This window comes from Streptopelia decaocto, assembly GCF_964273445.1.
Source record: "Streptopelia decaocto genome assembly, chromosome: 2".
Classification (NCBI taxonomy): Eukaryota; Metazoa; Chordata; class Aves; order Columbiformes; family Columbidae; genus Streptopelia; species Streptopelia decaocto.
Window position 1 is genome coordinate 146,036,792 of NC_138655.1, and position 27,846 is coordinate 146,064,637.

Here is a 27,846-nt window from a genome sequence, read left to right on the forward strand (position 1 = left end):
TGGTTCTTAAAGAACTCTTCTAGAAAGCTAAATCATCCTACAGGATGTTATTCTACAGGATTTCTTGTGCCGTTGCTAGTTCAAACAACCAAAGAAGAAATTGCATATGAAGTTCCAGTACAGGATTTTATCTTATACTCTGGCAGAGTAGAACACAGAAAGCAATAGTAACAATATTTCTGCCTTGTTGGCGCTTTTGAAAAAGAGACTGTCTTGATTTGTTCTTTTGTGTAAAGGATCCTCAAAACCCCTGTATATTATATGAAGTATGTCACAGATGTTGATTACACAATTACTGATGTGCTACAAATGATACTATACAATTTCTTTTGTCTTTTTTCTTTTGTCTTTTCTCTAATTCTGCTTAGTGTTAATTTTAGAGTTGTAGAATAGTATTAATATATGAATATATTCTTGATCTAGGCCTCAGTTACATGTTTTGTTGTCTGCCATGCTAAAACTTGCTAAGCATTTATGTATGAACTTAAGTAAATAGCCTGGGAGCTAATGGAATTTCTTGCATCTGTATCACTAAACATGTGCCCAGAAACCTTGCTGGATCAGGGCCAGGTTTTGTAACATCATAAAGGCCTGAGAGTTCCTTGTACTCTGACCTTCAGTATGACCAGATTAATAGCTATTCCTAAAACATGTTTGTTTTCTTGAACTCATTTAAAATGTTGTTTCCCATAACCCTTATATCTTACAGTAACTGTGCCTTTTGCCATTTTATCTCCACTGAACTGGAAATACAGTGTTTTGCGTTGCGCTCACCCTGACACATTTTGTGGTTTTCTTTCCAGAATCCCTAAGTACCCTAGAGGACAAAGACCTGGATGCTTTAATGGCTGATCTTGTAGCAGACATAAATGATGTTGAACAGAGAACTTTACAAGCCCAGAAAACTTCTTCTGGCAACCAGCAAATTGTGGTCACTCAGCCTTCAACAGGTTTGGATAGTGACGTTTATTCTAAATCGAGTCCCTATGTTACCATTACTGGACAATTTGGAGATGATTTGCCCCCTCCACCTCCAGAACCTGATTTAGACCTTCCTCCACCACCACCACCGCCTCCTCCTGAGTGCCTCACCCAGGTAAGCCTGCATGGAACCTTGTTCTAAGTGTTCAGTAGTTCTTGTAATTTTGCAAGTGGTATTCAGCAAAAAGAAAGGTCTAATAGTATCTGTTTGAATATTCATATGCATAGTAACCACGATGGAGAGAAATTGTTTCCACTTAGGGAATGGAAGAATTTTAGGGAACATGGAAAGTGTTCTGTCAGACCATGTAGAACTATCTCAGTGAGTTTTGCGTAAAACCATGGGTTATTCATTGCAATTTAAATGTCCACAAAAACTGAACACTACCGCTGCCTCTGTGTTCAGCATCATACAGCAAACATATTTAGTGAAAGGAACAAAAAATTTGGTAGGAAGAGGACCTTTCTGATTATACAGTAAGTGATTCACTGTATAAAGCTTCATTTGCTGCATGGGACCTTTCAGTGCTGTTTGAAGAGTGAAAGTTGTAAACATGTGGGAGGAACTTTGCCTTTTTTCCATATCTCAAAGATAATAGTTAACTTCCTATCTTAAAGGAACATCAACATTTGCAAAACCTGCAGCTAGACAGCTTCAGAAGCTCAAGTATTTTATTTAACTAGTATAAATTATATAGAAGAGATGCTGTCAATGTGAGTTTTATCCATTGTCCTACAAACATATCCCCATTTAAGCTTAAGATCCTTAAGGAAGTACCAAGCTTCTAAATAGTACAATTTGGAAGCTGAGAAGAACAGTCTGGAAGGGTAGCTAGTTAGGTGGGCTCAGACTGGCCAGACTGCCTGGCTAAAAGTGTAGTAATCAATGGCTCAGTGGCTGGCAACAGGTGGAATCAAACTGGGGCTCATATTCCTTAACATTTTCATCTGTGACATGAGTGATGACATAGAAAAAATCACCTGCAGATGTGCTGAAGATGCTTTTAATTAAGGGCACTGATGGACAAGATGAATGACAGCTTCAGTGCAGGGAGACCTTGAGAAATATGAGGACTGGGCCAGCAAAACCCTAAGGAAGCCAGCAACATACAAGGTCCTGCATCTGCAGTTGGCACAACCCCATGTGTTTGTACAGTTTAAGAGGCAACAGACCGAGCAGCAGCCCTGCTGCAAAGGAGCTGGCGAATGCCACATTGAATAACAACCATGAGTGCAAGGTCATCTCAAAATGGGACACTGGATTGTGTTGGGGGTAGGATGGCCAGCAGACTTCATCATGGCACTGGTGGGGCCACACCTGGAGTACTGCACCCCATTCCGGATGTGGAGATACTGCAAGGTGTCCAGCAGAGAGCTACTAGGTTGGCCAGGAGCATGGAGTGGTCAGGGGCCAGTGAGGACAGGCTGATGCTGAGGGAGCTGGGCTTGTTTAGTCTGAAAGAGGATGCTAGGCCATCTAATGATGGCCTAAAAATACCTAAATGGCAGCTACAAAGCTGGTGGAGCCAAATTCTTCCACGGTAGTATTAGGTCGTATAACAAGGCGAAACAGCTACATGTTGCAGCTTTGTTGCTTCCCACAGGGCATTAGGAAAACTTTTCCATTCCAGGCAGTGGTGTAGCACTGGAGCAGGTGACCCAGAGAGATCACAGCTTCTGTTTCTTTGGAGATTTTCCCAACTTTGCCAGGCAAAACATCCTGGCTGACCTGATCTGGTGACAGTCCTGCTTTGGGCAGGGAACCAGATTACAAATATCCAGACCTTTCTTCCAACAAATACTTTCATGGTTGCTGTGATCTAAAGCTTAACGAAATCAACAGTACTGCACAGTTCTTTCCCTTGGGTCTTTTACTGTAATTCTTTCTTAGCTGGCATCTTGCATTACCTGACGGTCAAACAAGATTTCTGAGTGAAAAGAGGATATGCCTGCTAAACACAAATGCAATTTTTTATGCAAAAACATAACTGGAAGTTACCTCTGTCTCCCTCAATTAAAGCATTCCTCTGAGATAGTGGGTTAAATCTCTAGCAGTGTTTTCTGGCCTCTTTCCAAATACAAGGAGAGGGCAGCAAAGGATGGGAACAGGAGACAGAGGCATTTTTAAGGAATCTGTTTGCAATAGTTGATTTCCTCATTAAGGCACTGGTTCTGCTTTCTCCCATAGCCCTTGCCTCTCTGTCTGATACAGATTGTATTCAAATACTAATTGCATACCTGTTGTGTGGCTTACTGTCCACAAAATTGCCTGTAGGGCTGTTACACAAGTCACAGTGTGAATGATGAAGGTAATAACCATTTAAAATTAATATGGAAAGAACTGATTTCAAATTAGTATTTACTGTCTTGCTTAGTATTTGCTTTGACATGACATTTCTTCTCAGTGGAATGAAATGCAGCTCTCAGTGGAATATCTTTTGTTTCATCAAAGTCCATGTTCCTGTTTCCCGGGATTCTTGATAAGTGAAACACTTCTTGTTGTCTGTAGTCAGATAAGACTAGTGTTAATTATTCCCAATCTTCTGTGATACTAAAACTCTATTCTCTAACCTTTAAGTATGCCAAAATAAAAAACTACAGTGTTTCTTTCAGGGAAACATAGAGCTGTCGCATGAATTTCCATTAACTCTGATATTTTTTTGAACTGTTCTTAAGCTAAATAAGGCTTCTACATTTCCTGTGACATTGTCTGGATGACTATTATGTGTTTCTGTTTGACAATCCAGAAAAAAAGGTGATGATACTCCAGGGGCAAAACAAATCTTTTAGTCTGTGAAGGTATTTCTCTAACAGTGCTAACATTTTGCATCTGTTAACATATTTACTTTGCATCATTTCCTTTTCCTGCATTAAGACAGACGAAGGTTATGAAAATGTGAAGGCTCTCAGGTGAGAGCTCTGTCGCACAGATTTGTGCAGTGTGTGAACTCTGTTCAACACAGGTCTCATGGAAGTGAAGCCTGAGTTATACCTGCCTAAAATTCTCAGCAGAAATCCTGCCTGCACCACATTCGGCCGCTTTGGTGAAGGTGATTTTCCTGCTTCCTGCAGAGAGGTGTTTTGAGATGGGGAGGGCCATAGTTCCATACTTTTGGATTCTCAACTTAAGCATCTCTGAGCTGTAGCATGAAAATTTCCATACCTGTGGAGAAAAAAAAAAAAAAAAAAAAAAGACAAACTGATTGCCTGGTATTTACACTGGAGAATTTGACAACAGCAAACATACTTGAAGCCATCTCGTTCAGGTTGCACACCTCACCTTGTATTTTTGACATCCTAAAGGATGCTAGTATCCAGGGGAAGCAGTGATAAAACAAAAGACATTTAGTTTAGTGAGAGAGATGTCAGTCAGGAGAGAGACGCGTGATATTGATACAGCTGCTTTGTAAAAGAAGAGCCAGGCAACACTGAGATTTTTAGGAATCTTAACATAAATTGCTGACCTCACTCAAGAAGCGTACCAAATATCTTGTGTCTTTTCAGGAAGAACGAGAGGCACAGGCTAAAGCTGAGAAGATTAAACTTGCATTGGAGAAACTGAAGGAAGCCAAAGTTAAAAAGGTGAGCCTTAAAATAGTGAAATCCTACCACAGGAGCTACCAGCTAAATATCTATTATCGTTCTTTGCAATAATAAAGTTCTTACTAAAGTCGCTTGCCTTTTTCGTATACTGTCTGTAACTTGAGACATCTAAAGATATTCTGTGGAGCTGTCTTGTCACGTGCCATGAAGAGAAGTCTCCAGGAGAATACTCCCTTTGAGGGACTTCTTTTTAAGAGGACTTTTTTTGCAACGTTGGGGCAAAGCTCAGTGTTCTGATGGATTGCTTTAAAGAAAGCGGAATGTACACAAAAATGTTGCTTACTTATGCTGTGCTGACTCCATAGTATTAAACTTTTCTTCTGTAGTGGATGTGGATTTAGCTAATCCCAATTAAATTAATGAGGGTCTTCTTGCTAAATCCTTTCACAGCAGTGTACTAATATACAAGAGTAATAGGAATGATTTTAGACCAACAAATTAGAAATCTTCCAGGCAGTGTCTGCTCAGTGCTGCATTGTGTCATGTCATTATGCTCACCCATCATAAGCCAGTGTTCTGGCCCAACTCAACAGAAGCTGCAGATGTTCAGTAACTCTGAAAAATGGATGTGAAAAAAACCCAGTCATGACCTTTCAGGCTTGCTCGAACAGGAGATGGGAAGTGCTGGAGATCAGAACCTGCAGGGCTTCCAAGAAGAATCGAAGTTTCCAATAAATTTCCGAGTATCCAGACTTGAGTTTGTTCCCATGGAACACTTTACATTTATGTACAAATGCTACTTGTGAGAGAACGTGTCGGAAGGATTTCGCCCGAGTTGTCTTTGGAAAGCTCTATAACTAAACTTACGACTGCTCACTGGTCACCCTCTTTTTCTTGCAATGTTAGCAATTCTTCTTTGGGAGGAAACATTTACTTTGAAGACTTTTTTCACTTTCTTTTTTCCACCCTGAATGTTTGGAACCATAGGGCAGAAGTAAGATATAATCTTCTTGTGGCTGTGTCACTATAGTGAAATTACTATGTCACTCTTGAATTCTAAATTGACTGAATAATTGTCAAGAATACTAGTCTTCTCTCTTTTATGGAAATCAGAGGGCAGAAGCCAGGGAGGATGGTGAAAAGCAAGCTCACAGCCCTGGACTTCAGGAGAGCAGGCTTTGGCTTCTTGAAAGATCTGCTTGGAAGGGTCCCATGGGATAAGGCCCTGGAGGGAAGAGGGGCCCCAGAAAGCTGGCTAATATTCAAGGAGCACCTCCTTCAAGCTCAAGAAAGTTCTATTCCAATGAATGAAGGTCCATGAAGATAAGTAAGGAACTGGAGCATCTCTCCTGTGAGGAAAGGCTGAGACAGCTGGGACTGCATAGTTTAGAGAGGACTCTGGGGGGATCTTGTCAATCTATAGAAATACATGAAAGGGCAGTGCAAAGAGCATGGAGTCAGGCTTTATTCAGTGGTGTCCAGTGACAGGACCAGAGGCCATGGGCACAAACTGAAACACAGGAGGTTCCCTCTGAACATCAGGAAACACTTTTTCACTGTGAGAGTGACTGAGCAGTGGCACAGGTTGCCCAGGGATATTGTGGAGTGTCCCTCCTTGGAGATACTCAGAAGTCATCTGGACAAGGTCCTGGACAATGGGCTCTAGGTGGCCCTGCTTGAGCAAGGGGTTGAACCAGGTGGTCTCCAGAGGCGCCTTCCAATCTCAAACATTCTATGATTCTGTGAGGATGGAAGCTGCATCCATGTTTCTGAGCAGTCCACTATAACCAGACAAAAATACCCTTTTTCTCCGCAGACACGTTGTAGATTATGCATGTACAACATTTCTTTTTCTCTGTAATCTGCACTATGGCTCAGTTGCTTATTTCAGAGGGGAAGATACTTACAAGGGTTGAAATCAAAGCAAGTTCATGTTTTTTGTTACATTTGCTTTTACTCTTCAGAGATAGTGTAGATTTTCTCTTGGGAATCATCACTCTCTGCTTCCACGTCAACTTCAACAGCGATTGTCTCTATTGGGCCAAAGATGCTTATGCACGTTTTAAAATAAGGGGCTATTTAAACAAGACTATATGGAGAAGTCCTCCCAGCTCATCAGTTTAGTTCCAGTTTCGATGTACAGATCCTGTAGACAATTTTTCTTCTGTTTTCAGTACTAACGGAGCATTTTTAAATACTTTCCTTATAAAGTATTTGCAGTTCTTTATCACATTTTACGTACTTCAGCATTTTCTTGCATTATTTCTCTCTGAAAAAGTGCACAGTTTCTCATTTAAGAAGTACTTTGCAATATGAAGAAATAATGAGTATCTCAGTTTAATTAGGTCAATTTAAGTAATTCATCTGTTTGCTTATTGATGGGTGTTGGACTACAGCCTTTGTACAATCTGATTTCAGGTTAGTCTATTGCCATGGCAAGATTCCTTTATTTTCTCATTTAAAAATAAACCTCCCATATTTTCAGCTTGCATTAAGGACACTGTCCTTTTGTACTTGGTTTCCCTATCAAGTAGTTTCCTTAATTGAACATCTAATAGATTTAGAGAAGAGATTAACTTCTGGTTTTTCTCCATAGCAATTATACCTTTTCTGAAGTCATGCACAGAACAAGATTCAATTTCCTTTTTTCAAGAAAAGGTCTTTATTTTGGTGGCAATATAATGTGAAAGCTTCCAAGCTGTTTCATTCCCTCAGCTCACTGTGGGACAGGGTGCCTTTGAATCAGTAATAACCTTCAGCCTTAATTTTTCTTATCTGTGTTAGCAGATTCAGACTAGCCTTTCACTTGCTTCTGAAATTAACTGACTCTTCTGTGACTCTGTACTCAGCTTGTTGTCAAGGTGCACATGTACGATAACAGCACGAAGTCACTGATGGTGGATGAGCGTCAGGTGACACGGGATGTTTTAGACAATCTCTTTGAGAAAACCCATTGCGACTGCAACGTGAACTGGTGTCTGTATGAAATGTACCCAGAGCTGCAAATTGGTAAGTGGCATGAAAGAGCATATAGCACATAGATATAGTGCGTCCTATGCTATTGGTAATCTTGAAAAGATAATTAAAAACATTTATTCTGCCCACGTGTCCGCTGGTCCATATGTCCAACATGGCAGTCCCTAAGCTGAGGAATGCTGGAGGAATGTACTTGGGCTGTTCTTGCTGTAGAACTGAGTATTCCATTTATCTGTGCTGTCAGCTGCGGAAGCCTCCTTGCCCACCACCATTTCCATTATTCTGTTTTACACAAAGTGAAGGGGCTGTGTGAATGTCACTATTTGTCAAGGCACTGACAGACCCAGACACACCAGTACCCAACTCTGCTCTTCGAAGAGAGGATGCACTGCTGAAGTACTGTCAGCAGGTTGTTACATACTGACCAAACAAATATTGTAATTAAACAGGACTGTCTGAGAAGTGTTTCAGTCATTCCTGATGCTTGTCAAGTGTGATAGTCATTTTCTAAAGTATAGTTGTGAAAAGGATATTGCTCTCTGACAGGGCTGCAGCTCTGCTGGTGGTACCTGATGATTTAGGACGAAACTAACCTGGCTTCCAGGTCCCTAGAAAAAAACTGTGCTAAACTTACATATTGTTTGGTGCAACTTCATGAGTTCTGTTTCAAAAAGGCTTTAAAGCATGATTAAGAATTGAGTGTTCTCTAATTGTGAGTTGTTTCAGAATCTTCTTGCTGTCCAGACTGCAAAAATATTCACATCAAAAGGAAAAGGAAAATTGCCATAACTTTCTTCCAGAGTCACATTTGACCTAGAGAAACAGGAAATTGTCAAGCAGCCTTCAGAATTCGCAGTTTAGAGACTCCCAGCATAGATGTAAAAGTGCATAAAGGAAGTTAGAGATCAATATTGCACTTTAAAAGAGCCCCAGGAATAATAATCCTGCTAAACTAAAGCCAAGACATGTAAAAATAGCTGGAAAAAGCCTGACTGCTCATGAGCAAGGAGATACTCATCTGCTTGTAAGAATGGCAGAGATGTTAACTGCCGGTCTGTTCTTTCTACTTCATTAAGATGATACACGAAGCAAGGTTACTGCATGCTTTTGTACCTGCTTATTTTAGCTAAGGAAAAACTTGAAATGTCATTAGACCCTAGAAATGTCACAAGTGTCATTTGAATAATTTTAGTTTTTTCTTGTCTTGGAAAGTTGCTCCCTCTGGTCCAGTGTGACTTGGACAAACATTTCAGAGTGTTAGGATAACAGCATATGAACAAATGGTTTTCTGAATCTCCATAATAATTAAAAATAATGTAGTTGTGTTTCCTTATAGTCTGGATAGACATTTTTAATTCTCTATCACACAATTAAAACTGAAGACATCAGGGAGATTGTGTGCTACAAACATTGGGGTTAATGGTTAGGCCTTTTTTTGTAAATAAAAATTACTTGTGTTACTTTAGCCCCAACTAATGCCACTTGCTTTGGGTTAGGGTATTGGTGTGGTAAGGAATTGCTCTCATAATGAATAAAAACTATTTTAAAAGCCAGGACAGAAGAGGAGTAGGAAATGAGATAAATCAGTATTTGGTTCAGGAAAAAAAGTCTATGTACTGATGCAGAGGTCTGTCACACGGTCCAAATCTGCCGGGAATGGAGCCTTCTTGTTTGCAGAAGGGAATTTTGATATGCCTGGAATGGTACATATTCTTTATTCTGCTTCCAGTGCACAGCAACATGCAGTTAATTTTGTTCAAAATCAAAACAATATGAACTATTCTTTATTCTTGTCAGTATACTTCTTGGCAGTTCCAGATATCTCTATTACTATCTATTACTATATGCTTAGAAGACAGGCTTTCTACCTGCTTTCCATGTTAGTATTCAAGAGAATAAAGTTAATTTACTTTTAGAAGTAAATCTGAGTAGCAAATATTTCAGGCTGAACTGAAAGTCCAAGCCAGTTTTTTTTTATCAGAAGATCCTTGACAGAGTATCTTGTATATACTGTTAATTTGAAAGACAATCATTACAAGTGAAATAAACTACAGTTTTAGATTAATTGCATGTTAAATATCACAAATAATCTCAGTAGTAAGATGGTGATATAACACTGGTTTGTACATGCCAGCATGTATTTTGCAGTATTGGCTTATAATAGGCATTGAAATTTGACCTTTTTTTTTGGTAACAATAATTATAAAAAGACTTTCCTGAAGATGGTAAGATCATACCTTTTATACAAGAAAAGCCTGGTACTGGAAATGAACAAACAAATGTGTATGTGGCAAAAATGAGGGTTAAATAGCTAGTGTTACAACCTGACAATTCTTTTACAGCTGTGCTGGACTATAAGATACTGTTTACCCTTCAAATCATTACTTGGATTTTATACAGTGCCCTGCAGAAGTATCAGTTGCTAAGTGAAAAGCATTACATTGCTTGTGTTGTTAAAAATTACTGCGTACTGAAGATTGGAGCTGGGTGAATTCCCTGCCCAATACTGAATTTGTAGAAAAATGCAGTTTGGGTCCTTCCAAAATTGCCTGTCAAATTATGCTCAATTCCTTTTCCTTCCAAAGCGGGTTTATGTGAGTGTTCAGCTACTTTATACAAGTGAAACCGCAGAAGAAGAGATCAGACTTGCCTAACCTCAGCGTACCCTGTGGCTTTCCTGGGTGGAGGATCTGGGTTCAGAGCAGCTCAGGAAGGGAGAAAAGTGACACTGGGTCTCCCACATCTCTGGTGAGATTTTTAACTACAGAGATGCTGGGTGAAACAGTATATCTTCACATCAGTTCTGTCTTCCTACTTCCTGTGTTTTGCTATTTCTGTTTTTAAATACAGTTGTTTGAAACAAAACATTTTTCTTTTCAGTGCATAGAATTCTTCCTGCTGACAAAAAGCAATTTTTCATTTGTTCCAATAAGCAAAAAGGCAAGGGAGGAAGTTTGTACTGTGGTTTTTCTTTTTCAATTCAGTAGCCAAAGTGAATATATACTACCTCCTCCACCCCCCCCAATCATACTGAAAACCTTAAAAAAAACCAAAATTAAACAAAAGCAGAAAGCCGTTGAGAGACATGGGTGTAACCGTCTATTCCTAGGGGGTCACTGTTTCCATCCTTTGCAGACTTTGGGCAACAGCACAGAGATGCAGGAGGAATCCAGGACCATGCCAGAGCCACATAAGGCATCTTCTGTAGGTGATTTGCGCTTCCACATGACACTATTTTCGTGTGGTTTTGCTCCCTTCTGTGCAGTGGAAAAGTGTGCTGGGCTTTCCAATTCTGAGCAAACATCAGATAATGATTATATTCTTACATAAGAATTTCTGCAGCCTCAGGAGAGGGGAGAGTTTGAGTGTCTTACATTACCTTTTCTGTCTCTCCAGAGAGGTTTTTTGAAGACCATGAAAATGTTGTTGAAGTGTTATCAGACTGGACTCGTGACACTGAGAATAAGATACTGTTTTTGGAAAAAAGTGAAAAATATGCTTTATTTAAAAATCCCCAGGTAAGCTAACATGGTATTTGGATCAGAGTCTAAAATTATGTCATTTAGTCTGTATGCTGCCTGTTGCATTATTAATTTGCTTTCAGATGTGTCAGTTCGGAATTAAAGAAAGCAAAATTGCAACAAAAGAAAAACAGAATGTTGAAGGCGAGGATTTTAAAATTAGTGCTTTCTGTTCTTTTCTGATACTATTTTAAAGTCCCATCTGCAGTGGTAAAAAATGAAGCATGTAATTCTCCACTGGTACAAGCCGTTGCGTTAGGCACAGCTCTCAGCACTGGGGTGAGATGGCACAGCGGTAAGAACCTGGCCTTTGTCATTACTGCAGTTTCTCCAGTACTTCTACTGATGAAAATCAACATTTCCTTGAAGGTCTAGTTTTTGCCAGTTGTATGTGAAACTTGGTAAAGAGTGTGCTGAGTATTACAGAGAGTTTATCTGGATTCATTTAGACTGCAGAGAAGTTACTGTGAACAGTAACTCATGCACACTAACTTTGTAAAAAGAGGGTCTGCGTGCTGAATTGCGTCAAATTATTCAGGATAGATGTATACAGAAATGATTTATTTCTCGTGATATGTGGTCAAAACTGTATCCTAGCACGTACATTTGATGGATTCTGGGGTACTAGAGTTTTTCCTCTTACCAGGGGTCTGTTAGCTTACTGAGCACCTGGTTTATTCCTGAGGGCAGCAAGAGAAAAATGAGCAATTCAGCATTGCTGAAAAAATGAGTCAAATATATAACTTGGCAGCCAGTCTTGCCAAGCTGCTCATTAGGAACTTCTTTTTCTTGTTTTTAGAATGAGCCAGTGTTTCAAATAAAACCTGCAAAGAGGAAGTTTCCTTCGTTGATATAAAAAGTATCCACAGTCAGGGAAAGAAAACTTACCCTGCAGTGTACATGGTTTGATGTTGATTTTTAATATGAAACAGCAAAGCCAAATTTGGAAGTAAAACGTACATGATGGCTCAAGATATCATAGTTTCTAATGCACATAAACATACCCAGCAGCAGAGGTTCGACTGTACATTTGATTTGGACACTAGCGGTGTTATTTGGGCGAATGGCTTTGGGCAAGGCTGGGAACCTTCCGCAGGAAGTAAAACTTTGATGAAGATTCTGGACATTTTGAGTGCAATGAACTCTAGAACATGACCTAAACCAAACCCAGAATTAGAGTGTAGCTCTGTCCTCTCATCTCAGGACATGCTGAGCTTGATCTGGGCATGTCTGCGGTGCCTGAGCTTCAGCCTTTTTGTGATAAGCTCTAAAATGAACAGCCTAAGGAAACTGGATCAGTTGTGGCTATCACACTATTGAAATATTTTGCCAGTAATAAAGTGTAACCATCTGTTGGGCTGAGTAAATTCAAACATCGTGAGACAGGCAGAATAGTACAATCATATTGGCAGTTTGTCTTTTTGGCAGAAAATAACCAGTATTGTACAGAGAAAGCTCACACTGGATAACAAAACATGGTAAAATACATGATCTGGGGTGAGTCTCTGAAAAGGTAAACTGAGCAGAAATGCTGAGTTGGTGGGGGGCAGGGTGTTTGATTACCTAACTAACTACTTACGGAAATCATGGTGTAACCCATAGGAAACTGAAATCCTGTGCTCTCATGCTGTATTCTCAGTGTATTTGGCCTCCTCCTAACTCAGTCAAAGTTGCTTTGTAAACTCATTTTGTGAGAAAAGAAATTGCAGAATGTTTATTTTGACATGGTCAGTAACGTGGCAGCAGTTCCTTGTTCTTATTTAGTGCTCATTCTGCCAGAGGCTGACTGTGGAGATTTCACAGTTTTGTAATTTGCAGGTATTTTTCTGGAAAAAAGGAGTCGAGTTCAAAAGGTGGCCAGGTGCCTACAACTTATTGTTAGACAAATTAGTGACACTATCTTTTCATTACAATGATTTGACACAATTATGTGCTTTTAAAAAATAATTATGAAGATATCCATATGCATTGCTAAAACAAGTAGACTTCTGGAGAAGATCTATGACCTGTGCCAGTATTCATTGTTCCTTTCTGTGAACTAGTTATATATCTGGTATAGACTAAACAACAATTAATTAAACATGTTTCATTTTCTAAGGAGGAACTGACATTTCAAGATGCAGGATTTCTACTCCATGCACTAGCAACATGCTGCTCAGCTAATGCCAGTGACTTTCTTTGAAGACTGTCATTCTTGTCGTGTAGTCCTCTAATATTTTTCTGCAGCTTTGTTTCTGAAACCAATTTTTTAAAGTATTTGGAACACATTTTGGAAAAAGCATTTGCAAAATCCTCATGTCTCCCTCTCTTCACAAAGACAGGTACACTTTTGCCCTTTCTTCACCATGATATAATTTACCCTGCAGGGAACTCACAATAAAAGAAAATTCCATGAATGGCATCAGTGACTCATCTGCTGAGATGGGGCATCACAAGTTTATGACTAAAGAGTGAAACAAAAAATACATACTGGTACATGTGCAAATAAAGAAAACCTTTAAAACATAGGAAAGGTATTGCTTTGTCATGCAGTTGAGTGATATTGTGCTCGACTCTTGAAAGGGAAGTTTGTTGGGTCTCAACAACTCTCTTCAAAAAGCTCAAAGAATAATTCTCAGCTGAAAAGGCTTAAAAAGAAAGAACAGCAACAACAACAAAAAAAGTAAGAAATGCTTTTGCTTCATTTAAACAAGGTTATTTGGCCACCTTTATAAATCAAGATTTTTCTTTTGTCTCCACTGTTACCCAGTGAAGGAGTCATATAAGGGTGGCAGGGAACCTGATTATTGAGTGCACTGGCAAATGTGAAAAGAAATGGAAGTGAGAAAAGGGAAGTGGTTTTCACTGTACTCCCACTGTTTAGTAATCTTAATTTATTTCTCTATTAGTGTATCTTAAACCATGGTACAGTTTTGGGTTGAAGATACTACTTATATAATATTTTTCTTTTTCTGCATTGGGACTATAATGCAGAAACAGTCTTCACGCTGTTGAACCATTTTGCACGTGACTTATAATCAGCCTATGAAGTGATTTGCTGTTAACTGCATCCTAGTTTGTGTACATCTTTCATTTGTTCCATGTTCCCTCCTCTTTGATGATGAAGACCGTCATCCTCAGGGCATGAAAAATCAGATATAGTGGGTTCTTCAAACATTATAAAATCAAGTAAACAAAGTTGAAAATCGGTTTTTAAGGCTTCAGAAGAGCTTTGCCTTTAGCTTCAATTATTTATTTACATTTGTCATCTTCAGAGCAATTATAGGTATCTTCTAATATTTTTAATGTGCATTTTTTAGGGGGCACATCACGATATAGGTTGCAGATATTACTGTGTTCTTTATTTTTTCTGCATAAAGCGTGGTGCACTCAGGACACACTTGCAATGCGCTGACATGGGACATGAGCCAGCCAGTTCTTGCCTCATTGCGGGTGCATTTTGGATGAGCGTAAACAGGCAGCTCATTGCACAGAGAAGACAGTCATGAGTAGAGAGCAGCTGCCTTGTTTGCTGCACTGTCTGAACTGTGCTGTTGCAGACCTTCCACATCTTCTGGAAAAACAGTTTCAATAGCTTGAAAGCAAAAATACAACCTAAGCAGAAAGGGAGGCAGAGGGATGATACTGCCTTGAACACCTGTTTTTTTTTTTGCTATGTACTGACAAGAAGCTGCTGCATTCCAGCTTGGGTGGGGCTGTGTATTAAAAAAGATGAAAGGTATGAGAGAGGTGCTTTTTCATTTAGGAAATTCTTTTTTATGATTATAGAGACATGGAAGACCGATCAGAGAGTTTGGCAGTGCAGTGGTTAAAGCTACTGTTTCCACCATGATCCAAGTTTGGTTTGCTTACATGCTACCAGAGATGTTCTTTGAAACTATGGAAAACACCTTCTGTCTTCTACTGTTTGAGGGTTATACAGTGGAGAAGGATACAGCCTTAATTTTCCACACAAAAGGAGATAGCTGTATCTCTAAGTGGAGGGGTTGTATGCATAGAGTAGCGCTACTTGACAGTACAAACCACAAAATTAACTTAAGCTGGTTAAAAAATCTTTACAGGTTTCCTTTTGTGCATATGGAATTCCCTGCTAATGCAAAGCTGCAGATGGGTTATCAGCTAATTTTTCCAAAGTTCTGCAAAGCACAGGGGGAAATGCTGGCATAGTGTCTCTTAAAGATGTCATACCTACCTAGCATTACATGTCAAAACTGCCACTGTAGATCTGCATTAGCCTGAGTCAGGCAGAATGACATGGGAGAGCAACTGGCTTTGTGTCAGTCTCAGCTTGTCTGAGGTGTGTAGGCACAGGGAATAAAGCAGGAAAAACACTCGACTGCTCATTTCTGCAGCAAATAACCCAAACAGTGCGACCAAAGCAAACCCAATGACAAAATGTGCCAGCATATTTTTTTTGTTTGTTCAAATAACCCTTTATATTTGCTTTCTTATGTTATCAGCCCAAGGCAATGAATCCATCCTGTTAAGTAAGCTCAGCTCTCTATCAAGAGAAAGACATTGTCTTGTGAATGTAACAAACAGTTAATTCTCCGATTTGTACATGTATGCAGAGATCTGCCCTATAACCACATCTTGTCCCATTAATGGCCTGACATCTGAAGCCAAACATGCGTTTCCCAGTGGTGTCCTCAGACAAGAAAGAGCTTGCCTTTTATCATGACCTTTGACTACTGGACTTGGAATGACCTCTGGTGGACACATGTGGATTGCCTCCTGTAGGATGAATGCTTCTGATCAAAAATAGGAGACCACACAATGATAAAATGAGTACAGTGTACAGTCTGCTCCCCAGGTTTTTAGCCACTGACAAATAATAAGGACCATGTACTTCCAGATTGCATGGCAGAGACATAAAGGAGGTAATCAGTAATAAAAGAAATGTGTGTTGACAGGTGAAAGATGACAGTGTACATCTGTGTAACGTTGGCTTGAGTGACAGAGTCCTGTTTCCCTAATGAAAAAGCTGCATTTTTGGAGATCCAGCATGGATATCATTACCACCTTTCTCACTTTACCATTGATTATGTCAGTACAGGGTGGTCTGTGTTTCTGCTAAATAAATGCCAGATGCCTGAATGGGAATCAGTTGTAATCAGAGGAGCTTTGTTTTCTTATTATCAGTGCGCTGAAGGCTGACTGAGCCAGATGAATGCTCTCCCCACTGGTAGAAAAGCTGATGAGCCAAGCCTTGTTGAGACAGTGATAAGGTGTACTTGCCTTGAGTGAGCAATCTTCTTTGTGTATTTTAGGGGTTATACTATGTCTTTATAAAGATCTATAGAAGAAGGGGCTTACAGCTTGCTTGTCCTTCTCCTTTCCAAACCATCCCAGAGACTGAAGGCCCAGCCCAGCCCAACAGTGCCCTCTGAGGTTTCTCTTCATACCTTCATCAATGCAATAGTGGGTATGCCAACATCAAGCCAGCAGTGCTGTGATAGTTCTCCCTGTCAAGAGGAGCTGTTGCACATGGACAGGGGACTTGGCTGCAGCTGTTCAGAACAGTGGGATGTGTGGAGCATTGTCAGTCAGACCTACAGTGAGAACACATTTCCAAGCAGGTTTTGTTTTGAGCTAGTTTGGCTTTTTCCTGCTATGAATACTATCTTCAGATGTAGCCATGGGGCTGTGGTCCTTAGTGTTTGCTTACCTTCATCCAGGGACTAAAAATGTGCCCAGGGACTGCCTGGGCCTGGGCCAGCTGGAGCTGGCTATGTGCTGCTGCATATCCTAGAGAAGAACACTGCTGTGTTTTCTAGCATAACTGTCTGAGGTATTCAATGTTCAAGTTTTCTGGTGTTCATACCACAGATGTGGCATCAGCACAGGCCAAATTGCAGGTGGCTTTGTGTCTGATGTCCCCTCTCTGACTCAATGTGAACTTTTAAGAAAGCAGTTTTTAAAGAACTGTTTTCGAGATCATCCACACCTCTTCCCCTTCCTCTCCTGGTGCCCATCCAAAAACCGTCTGCTATGAGGCTTGTGTTCTGGCAGACAGCTGTTCACAGCGTGGCTTGAAAAAGACGATGTGGTTGTGTGGAAGAGCAGGCTTTGACTCAGATAAACCTCCTTGCTGTAAACAAGGTATGCTGGCAGGGCAGATTTACTACTTGTTTCTTTCTTAGACCATAGCAACAGCATGTTCCTTCATTTACACAATTCTCATCGTCTTTTGGTAATGTTTGTGTTCGTGTTGCAGTTTAGCCCTTGTGCAGTTCTAGGCATGTAAATATGTTGCCACATTCTCATAGTCTTGAGACATGAAAAATTGAGAGAGATTGAAAGTCAGAGGAACTTAGTTTTCTTCCTACAGAACTGCTGAAGAATTACAGAATTAGAAGTAATTTTTAAGTGGATAGCTTTCAAAATTTGTCAGGTTTCTAGAACTTTGTCTATTTCCTAGACAATGGTGTGTGTTTGTTTTATGCCCTTTGTTCTGCAGACTTAGCTTTTCAACTAATTCAGGAGAAATCAGTAAGACTGTCTCATGCATCAGGTATTTTCCAAACCCAAGCTCCTCTTCAACACGTACTTTTGTTTAGAAAATGATAACACACAAGAACTTTGGGTGTGTTGCGTTCTGGCCTCAAGCCCATGAATTCAAACACTACTGGATGCGTGGGCCACTGTGGTCCAGCTCCTTGATCTGGCTGCTTCCTTCACACCCAGCTGCCTCACCATCCGCAGCAGCCGGGCTCTGCTCCCGGCCGTGCCTGCTGCACGCTGTGGCCACTGCACATGCTGTGCTATACGAGTCCTAGCATGCTCCAGAGCTACTATCCCACTGCCTGAATTTGCACGTGTGTCCAAGTGCTGTCTTTTTGTCTGTCTGTACAATGCAGATGGATGCAAAATTGGTTTTGCTGTTTAATAGTGGATGAATTTATTTTGACCGGTGACTGTGTGCATGAGGTGCTGTGCTGCCTTGTTTGCAGGGGCAGCCCAGCACTGGGTCCTCTGAGGGCGTCTGCAGCTTCCCAGCCCTCTGTCACAGACGCGGAGGGCCATTTCAAAATGTAGGCTTTTGCCTCAGTAGGCTGGAGCACATGTGCCAAGACCTCATGGTGATCATTTCTTCTTATTTCTTCTAGATTTTTGAATACCTTGTTGATTGCATAAAAATACTTTGCAAAGCATGAGCAGGGGTTTAAAAGTAGAAAGTAGTAACTTTGGATTAACGGCTTTGGCATATAAACACTTTTAATAAAAGCTAAGAGCTGAGTTATATTCAGAGTGCTAGATATGAAGCGTGCAAATTAGCAGATTGGGTTGCTAGGAAAAATGCTTTCTAGCCTTTTGATACTGCGTTGTATTCATCATACATCAGCATGCAATAAAACGTTATGTTCTCTACTGCTTGCAATAGTGTAGGAAGTGGTGAAAATCTGAATGGTAAAATCAAATCCATTGATCCAGAAAAACAGCCAAAAACATAAACCAGTGTTTTTAAAATTTTGAGAGGCTGTATATACATAGGCAAAAGTAATTTTGTATCGCTTTGGAATTATATTCAAAATAAAGAATTAAACTTACAAGAAGGAAGCTGTGATTAAAGTTTTCTATAAGAGTCCATGAGCATCTGCCTCTTGCATCTGCTGGCTTGAGTACTCTATATTGAAAGACTGAATAACTATTGAATGGGCTCGTGGTGATCTAGTTACTTGTATTGCTGTCTCCATAATGAACATTAACTTCTTTCGTGTCTTAATCAGAATTTCTACCTGGCAAACAAAGGGAAGAATGACAGCAAAGAAATGAATGATAAAATCAAAGAGGCTTTACTGGAGGTAAGCCAACTTTCTAGGTTGATGGTGCAAATGTCACCAGAACTCTGCCATGATCTGCATCTCCTCTGTAACAACAGGGTTTAGTTCTTTGTGGGCAAATGTGTAACAACAGGAAGTTCTGTGATGGTTGGTGTCTTTGTTTCTGTGGTTTAATATGTGGATTTTCCTTTGCATCTGCTGCTCACCATTAAAAATGCAGATTGTATCCCCTATCAGAGAAATTAAATCATGGAGAATTATTTTGTTGTTATAGACCCCAATGCCATGAAATGTTTTTACCTAGTGTTTCTATGAGGGAGTGATGCCATGATAACACTAAAGGCAGTGTCGTACAAATATGAATAAAAGAAACAGTTGTGCCACACCCTTAGGCCAACCCTTCTAACTTTATGTTGCTAGAAGGGTTGATCAGTAGCAAACAACCACCTTTTGGGTTAGAAGTAGATTTACTTCTCACTACCTCAAATTATTAGCTGTACTACAAGAGAAAATGAACCTTTGCACTTTTCCGTAAAGTCTGCTTAGTCTCTTGCCTTTTCTGCTGAAGTTTTGCTTCAGTTGTATGTTTGAGAGAGAAAAATCCAGAGCTATATGAAAGAGAAGATTATCACAGTTCCGTTGGCAAGCATTTTGACTTGGTGAAAGTTCACAAAGGAAATGCTGTTCTCAGGTGACTGAGGATTCCCATTTCAAAATCAGTGATCTGATGAATGTACCAGATGTCAACCAGCAGAAGTCCTGGTAAATTCTAAATGACAACATTGAGATGTATGTTGGCATTAAAAATTACCCAACAGTAGGTCCTTCAAGCAAACTATGAAGTATAATAATTTGTTTAAACAGTGTTGTAAATGCTAGCATGTATTTCAAAGTGAAAGCAGAGATTGAGGGGGATTTTTTTCTGTAGCTGTTTTTAGAACTCTAAGCAGTCTCTAGAGATTTTCTCTACAGAAGTGTTTCTCTGTAGAACCTATAAATACAGCGACAGAGGAAAACCACCAGCAGCAGTACCAATCATTCTGTTTTATTGCTTTTTCTGAGCACATCTATGAGCAGTTAAAACCTTTTGTAGCTTTTTGCTTGACCTTTTAGAGTATGGAGATTTTGCAAGCCGCCTTTTCCAGTGTGAGCACCCAACTTGCAGAGTTGAGTTACCACACATTAGCTTGGAAAAGTTTCCTTTGCCTGTCTAAGGTGTTCATCTCCCTGGTAACTGCATTCCCCATGTTCATATGTTCACTGTCACAGGAAATGTCTTTGTCTTTCAAGGGAGCATTTTTTTCTGGTATTTATTAATATGGTTGTGCTTAAATCGATTTATTTTGTGTATTATTATTCTTGTTGCACAGGAAAGCTTCTGTGGGGCATCTGTCATTGTGCCAGAGCTTGAAGGGGCCCTTTATTTAAAAGAAGATGGAAAAAAGTCCTGGAAGAGACGTTATTTCCTTCTACGAGCTTCTGGAATTTATTATGTACCCAAAGGAAAAACCAAGGTCAGGAAGCCAAATAATCCTTTTAGCAATAAAACAATTCATGGAGGTGAAAGTGAAGAACTCCCAAGGTGACATTTTAAGAGCACTGTCTGGTGCATCTGAGAGGGTTGGAGGGTTTTTTTTGTTCAACTTTGACTACACCACTTGTGCAAATATTCGAATGTAGTCACTGAAGCCTGTCACGTTTCTCTCCTTTTGATTTCTGTGGATAGATAAGAGCATTAATGAAATAGCGCTCCTCCGGAAGTCAGTAGGGGAAAGAAAAATAGCACAGCACCCTTCAGCTGGTGTCATGCTGCCAAAATGCTTCACTGTTATATGGGTTTGCTGTGGAAGAATATTTTAAAAGTTCTCAAGTAAACTAATATCACAAAAAAGGTGGAATTTTATTTTGTTTGATGCTGACTTTCTGTGCCAGTAACCGGCACGCAGAAATACTATTCATTTTTTCGTACAGTGATCTTTACCTACAGAACGCGTTGTGCCTCTTAAGGCTTTTTAAGACTGTCCATTCTGTAGAAACAAGTGAGGCAGAGCGTCTACCTGACCAAATCAAACACACTGACATTTAGTATTGAAAAATATTTGAAGAGTCTGAGTTGCCAGCACTGGAGAAGTAAAAGGCTCCTGGACATGTTGCACATAAGGGCAACTGGCTTCCTATTTCCACAGTGATGAGGTAGAATGGTGGCTTCTGGGACTGGTGGTTTGAGGTTTTTTTATGATATGGAAACTACTTTTTTGTGTTCTGTTGCCACTTACAGCTCTGTTAATGCTTCATATTTAAAAATTCTGGTGCTGCTGATAGAGCTTTATTGTTATGATTTGTGCTATGAAACTTAACTGTGTGTTCTGCTATTTCCTGACTAAATTATAAAGGGAAAAAAAAATAATAGCTTCTAAGGGAATGCTTATGTCCATGCCTCAGCCACTCCGGAGGAAGTCAAGTCTCTTAGCTCAAATCTGTGTTTAATGGTGATTTCTGGGGTGTGTGTTGGAACAGCTGAGGGTCAGGTACATGTCTTTTGTGGAGACAGTAATCTCTGGTAGGTGAGCAGGGCCAAGTGAGGGTGCTGAACATCTTAAAGCACTGCAGCAGAATTCAGTAGAGCTCTTCAGCCAAAGCCCTTAAATTGTGAGAGTTCATCCCATGGCAGGGTGGTACGAAGAGCACACGTGCACCTTGCTGCAGTCATTCAGTTGTGGGTAGAATGGTCTTTCACTGAGGTACAGAAACTAACAGCTGGTGGGCAAGAATATCTTCAGCTGCTGCAGCTGTTTTGAAATTCATCATGTAATCATGTTTTCACTTGTTATAAAAAGGCAAAGAAGTCTGGCATACCTTTGGCACTTCATGTTGGCTGTAAAATACATTGCAAATGTGCAAATACAGGGACACATTCAGATAATTTCACGCTCGTGTCTTTGGTGCTTTTTGTTTTTTGGTGTTTTGTTGTTGTTGTTGTTAACAAACCAGGCACCAGTCAGCACTGATGCTGTCTGAATTTCTTTCTTTATCATTACTCCACTTGTATCCCATTCAAAAACATGCTGTTAATGGACAGGGTCACAAAACAACAGAATGAATGTTGCAGATTCAATTTTAAAATTTGTTTCTGTTAATTGTGTTGCTCTGTTATGTTAACATTGCAGAAATACTACCAACAAGTGCCTTTGTCCCTTGCATAAAAATTTGTTCCTTACTTGGAAGAAGATAACAACTGCATTCATATTGGTCTTAATTGCCATTACCTGGTTCATAAAGGAAGGGAATAACTCGTACTGCATGGATTTCAGCACCTTTAGGAATTTATAGTGTTGGAAAATCCTAGGTCCACACAGTCAATGACAAAATCCCTGACATCAGCTTCAGGGGAGACAAGGATGAGAGAGAAGCAATATGGAGTGTTTCCTCTGCCCACAAATCTTACTTGCAAACTCAGTTTGTAAATAAACCCAACTCCAGAGCATATCATAATGAAAGTTTCAGTAAGAATGAGAACAGCATAGAACTAGCTTATGTAAAAATATGACTCCATTCTTAGGGATAGAGAGGGTTTGTGATTTGGGTTTTTTAAATTTTTTTCACAGTTTCCCAATTTCTCAGTTTAGTCAACAGTGACCATGTGACACAGCCATTTTTGCATTTCCACTCAAAGGATTGCAGAAGTTATGTGTTGTATGCGGAATTCTGCACTGAGAAGTGTGCCAGCAACAGAAACCTTGTTACTTCAGCAACATATTGTGAACAAGCAAATATTATGATAAACAGAAATGGAACGATGCCAGGAAATTTGAGAAAATTCAAAGCAAAATCAATGCAATGTGTGCTTATTTCTTGATGAGAGTTTATGTTTGTTGCATGTACCAAAGAAAATCAAGCTCCTGAAGCAATTTAGAACCCCAAACCTTCTTTCTGCACTCAAAATTGTCAGGGTGTGCTTGCAAGGCCTATTTCTATTTTACTGAAGTTATTTCTTATTATGGTGTTCTATTTGATCTTACCAGCCACAAGCCAGAATGTCCACACAAAGCAGTAAAGCACAGCAAAACCAGAACAGCAGCAAAATGCTGCACTGTGTAATATATTATTCCTAATATATACCGACCCTCTTCCAATTGTTAGTTTAAGAATGCACACACTTAAAAATCACCTTTTTTCAGTCAGCTTCATAACAGTTTAAAATGCCTTGGCAGTCATACACTTGAAAAAGTCCTATTAATGAGTTTCACATTAAAATTCAATTTGTTCTAACAATGATGTGCTTGGTTTTCATTTCTAGACATCCCGGGATCTGGCATGCTTCATTCAGTTTGAGAATATGAATGTTTATTACGGTTCTCAACACAAAGCGAAGTATAAAGCACCTACAGATCATTGCTTTGTCTTAAAGGTAAATGCCATACACAGTTTCTTTTATATGTAAACATGTTTAAGTTTGAAACTTCAAGGGCTCTGATGAGATAGTATACCTCTTTCAAAATCATGTCTGTTTTCTTCTTTGCTTGATTATTGATCAGCAATATACCTTTAGAACCTTAGTTTTAAGGACTGGTAGTCCTATGATAAATGTCTACACTGTATCTATAAAGTTTTCTTCAAAACAAGACTGAATATGCTTCCAGTGACTGGGCACATCTGATAACTGGCACACATGAGAAGACTGGCAGTCAACAATGTTGATGTGATGAGCACTGTGGACTATATACTAAAAAGTATATCTACTTTTTATTTGCAGCGTAGTCATACCTGTTCAGTGGTTTGTTGAACTGAGATGCAAAATCTTGCAGGAATAGACAGATGGCATATTTTATTGCACAACTCTGTGTGGCAGGAGGGCAAAAGATGTTGTTCACCCACTCATGAAACTCAGTACTTTCTGTTGAACTAAGTATCTCATTGCTGCCTCTCCAGGTAATAGCACTGCAAATAGGCTGGGAATTCTGTGTTCCTCTCAGGAAAGGGAAAGAAGCCCATGCTTTTCATGTAGTTCAGATAGCAGAAATGAAGCTCTGAGGTTGCAGTGATTAGGCCTTTTTTGCTATCTGTCATTAATACAGATTTTAGAATACAGTGAGATTACTGTGTACAAGACAGAAGGTAATCTTGTTGCTGTTTTGCTATTTAAAGACCTGCAGTGCAAACAAGGTATTAGAGAACTCAGTATCTTGCCATCTCAGAAAAAAAGCAGAAGAAACATTCGTATTAGAGGTCACTTATAATATCACATTTCTGGCTGTAGCTGCACACTTATAGCACATTTTATTCAGTTTCAGGATTTTTGAGGATGCTCAAAATATAAGCCCTACTCCAGAAACAAGCCCTAGTTACAGTTCAATAAAAAAATAAATTTAAATAGCATCCAGGCAGCTATACATGTAAAAAAGTAAGCAACTTTTGGAGCAAAAATTAATGTAAGACCTTGTCTTATTTTCAGGGAAACAGGGCAGTCTAATTTACACATGGCCAAGCAGAAGTGGTTTATAGACTCAGACTTATTTTCTGAAGCAGATGTATCTAATTAACACAGCTGAGCAGTTTTAATACTATGGTTTTCTGCAATCCTTTTTTGTAAAACAGGGATGAGCCTTCTGAAGTTAACAGGTAAGCTTTATTTCTGAAAAAGACAACGTCAAATGAAAAAAAAAGGAAAAGTGGAGTTGATTTAAAAAATAAGGGGAAATTGTTTTTCTAAACAGATGACTGGTCAGACGAGTTTCTGACTAATAACAGTTATTCACATTATATTCAGATGAAAATTAAAGCATGATCTTTTAATGTGTATGTAGCGATGTGTTTAACTGTTCACAATGACCAGGAAATCTTTCTGGACTTATTGCCATATTTTGTGAAAAGAGGTACGCTATAAGGAAGACCTTACACCAAAAAAGTCACCTTTCTACTAAAATAGGTGCTTTATTGGATGTTTGGTGTTAGCACTGTACTTTCAACATGGAATGTGAAGAACAAGAGCAAAAGCTCACTAGAGCAAGCTTTATGTGTAATGGGCTTATAAATGCATGAAACCTACTCAGCAAAACTGTTCACTCTGATGCTTCCAAAATGTGTTGCGGTATACTAGAACAAACATTGTATTGATAAGATCATTATATCCAAGCAACGCTACTTAGTGATGAATAGACTATGATACAGTGGTTGTTCTTCAATTTAATTGCCACAAATCAGCATTTGGTAGATTCCTGACTGACTCAGTTTCATACTTGGCTTCTTTTAACAGTTGTGTCTTGCAGTGTCTGGAGTTGGTCAGGAAGGGTGGCCAAGTATTGATATCTTCAAATCTTCTGTTGTTTCAAAAATAGAAGCCTCCCAATTAGGGTGGCTTTCTGAGGGTGAGGCAATGGAGAGTTTCGTATTTGCTATAATTTCTGTACATTAGTTTGAATTCTCTAGATACCTTTTTGAAGGCATGTAGCTGAATTCTGTCATATCCTTCTCTTACCTTTGGAGGTTGGAGCTGAGTATTTAATACATCTTGCGACCTGTGGGCTGCAGGAAAGAGCAAAGTTAAATGTTGGTCTCTCTGACTGCATGCTTGATGACACAAAAGCATGTGGACAGGGACACAGAGCCATTTCTTACACTTAATCACATTTTGTTCCTATCTGTTTTTATATGGAAGTCTCACAGAAGAAAATATCTCTCTTGCTGGTAGACACTTGTCTTGAGATGCCAAAGGAAAACAAACCAGCATCCTTGAGATATTTCTCATCCTGCCATATTTTGAGAATAAAGTTCTCAAGATGAAATGATAGTACTTTTGCTGACAGGTGCAGCGAGCAAAAGGCAGTAGATTTAACAGGTAAACATTTGTCTTTATTATACTGATAACCTAGTAATTTTGGAGGAATTTGGATGCCCAGCTGAATCCAAGCCAGATGGAAATATCTCCAGAGCCAAGGCTGCACTGTGTCTTCACAACTCTTCCATTCCCCTGCATGTGTTTCAGTACAGTGAGCTCTGCAGAGCTTCTTTTCCAGCTACTTGTTTGTGGCTGCAGGAGATGATTATCTGTCTTTGAAGAAAATGGAAGAAAGTAATTGAAAGAGCAGCAGCCATAGCCCATGCTAGCTGTTCACTGACAATGGCTGTAAACCAAAGGAGCTTTTCACATTTTGGAAAAACAGGTTAATCTGCAGCCCTTATTAGCTCCAGCAGGCTGTAATGCCACTTGCAAATAACAAGAATAACAGCACACCAATACTTTTTTTTTTTAAATAATTGTTGCTTTTGTTGTTCCCTTAGGAACTGCTGTCTCAAAACACTGAGTGGTCGTCAGCAAAGTTACTTGCTGTGATGTGTTTCAGATGTAACAAAAGAAAATGCCCAGCTCAGAGGCAAGAGACCAGCTTGTACTTTATAGTGCAGGAGAAATGCAAGGACTTAGCAGCTTCAGCAGTATCTTGCTTCTGTGCTAGCTGGAAAATTGTGATGAATTCAGAACCAGTCATAATTTACCAGCTTTGAGCACTGAGCTGAAAAAATGTTGTATTTATTTCTGACTGGTTAAGCTAATTGGCATCCTACTTCAAGAACAGGGGAAGTGCCATTTGTTCATTCAAATGGCAGCAAATGGCCAGTGAGGTAGGCTGATCTGGAGGTAAATATGGTCTCATGCTTGAAGGAAGCATCCCTTCTTTTCCTCCAGTCCCCATTTGAATGATGAGCCTTCTAAACAAATGACTAGGCTAAACCCAGTAACATTTGTGCCTGCCTTCCAAGTTCCTGTCTCATATTAGCAGGGAAAAATATATTTATTTTTGCCTCCCCCCAACTTTGGTTGTCTTTATGGTGTGCCTTTATGGAGGGAAGAGCCCTCAAGAGATATAAGAACAAGCAGAACATTCCTGACATTTTTACACCTATGTGCCAGGCATCACCAAGAACTTATGGGAAAGAGGAACCCTATAACTAATGTTAATCACAACCCTGGTGGCTTGGTTTTAGCTAGAACAATGACATTTCTCAGCTCGTCTGGCCCTGCCCTGAACTATATGGACATTTGTGTCAAAGTCTCCATGATGGTTCTTTGAATGGTGCTTCTCCTTCATCTCTCTAAATGGGATGTGGGCTTTTTGTGCCGTTTCTTCTCTTGGGCTACAGTCAAGTGAGGGGCTTGCAGTGACAGTGCGCCTTTGGTACTAGTGCCTGGCCTAGCTAGTGATCCGATCACTGGGAGCCAGCAGCTCCCTCTGTCCTGCTTCTTTTTTAATCTAGCTATTTGATTTCAGCTTCAGTGGTCATACCTGGGTTACGTAGCTGATGCTGGCTTGGATACTGGTGTTAGTGTAGCAACAACAAGATTGTGCACATCATGGGCATGTTGCTTTGATGCTTAGCGAGAAGCTGGGGTAGGTTTTGCAGCCTGTGATGTTGGAACTGCACCTAGACTGGCTATTTTAAAGTAGCTCAAATATAAACATCCGTGGCTTCGGATGCATGCTCTAAGATGTTTCTCTCACAGCTAGAGAAGCATGATGTGGTGTGGGTGCTCCTTGCTTACCATTTATTCTCATTACATCAGCACCTCATTGTAAATACTGTAGCTCAGATCAAAAATAGGGAGTTTTTTGCTTGTTTGTTAACCATCAAGACACTGAGGAGATAATGGGGAAAAGGGCGGTGTGCCAGAAACAGTTCAAAATCACATCACAGTGTCTATCAGCAAAAGAGATCACTTTGCTGAGCTTACTCAGGAGTTTTCTTTCAGGATGATTCAGGAGACAATTGCAGCAACTGAACAAAGCAGCTGCTTCCTCATATCAGCTCCTCTCAGGCAGCAGAAAACCCAGCTGAGACCAAGCAGAAAGAGCAAAGCTGGCTGGTTGGTGTCAGACAGCAGGGTCACCTTTAGCTGTCCCTGTGCAGCAAACCAGAACTGATGTGGCTGGGACCTGGGGATGAGAGTGCAGCCTGGCACAAAGGCTCTGATGGAGTTGGCTTTCAGGAATCTGTAGGCTTTGGGGCAACTGTAAAGCTTGAAAAACTGTTTTATTTCCCAGTACCTA

At 39.9% G+C, this 27,846-nt stretch overlaps 1 protein-coding gene across 1 annotated transcript in view; it reads left to right on the forward strand.

Moving 5' to 3' along the window:
* Window positions 1-27,846, forward strand: part of APBB1IP (amyloid beta precursor protein binding family B member 1 interacting protein) — a 64,601-nt gene that overhangs the window by 19,772 nt on the left and 16,983 nt on the right. Inside the window, exons 4-10 of the mRNA XM_082046455.1 lie at window positions 804-1,096; window positions 4,486-4,563; window positions 7,374-7,533; window positions 10,897-11,018; window positions 18,752-18,826; window positions 20,176-20,319; window positions 23,103-23,213. Of these exons, the coding sequence (XP_081902581.1) occupies window positions 804-1,096; window positions 4,486-4,563; window positions 7,374-7,533; window positions 10,897-11,018; window positions 18,752-18,826; window positions 20,176-20,319; window positions 23,103-23,213 (983 nt within the window). The remainder of the gene's footprint in view (window positions 1-803; window positions 1,097-4,485; window positions 4,564-7,373; window positions 7,534-10,896; window positions 11,019-18,751; window positions 18,827-20,175; window positions 20,320-23,102; window positions 23,214-27,846) is intronic.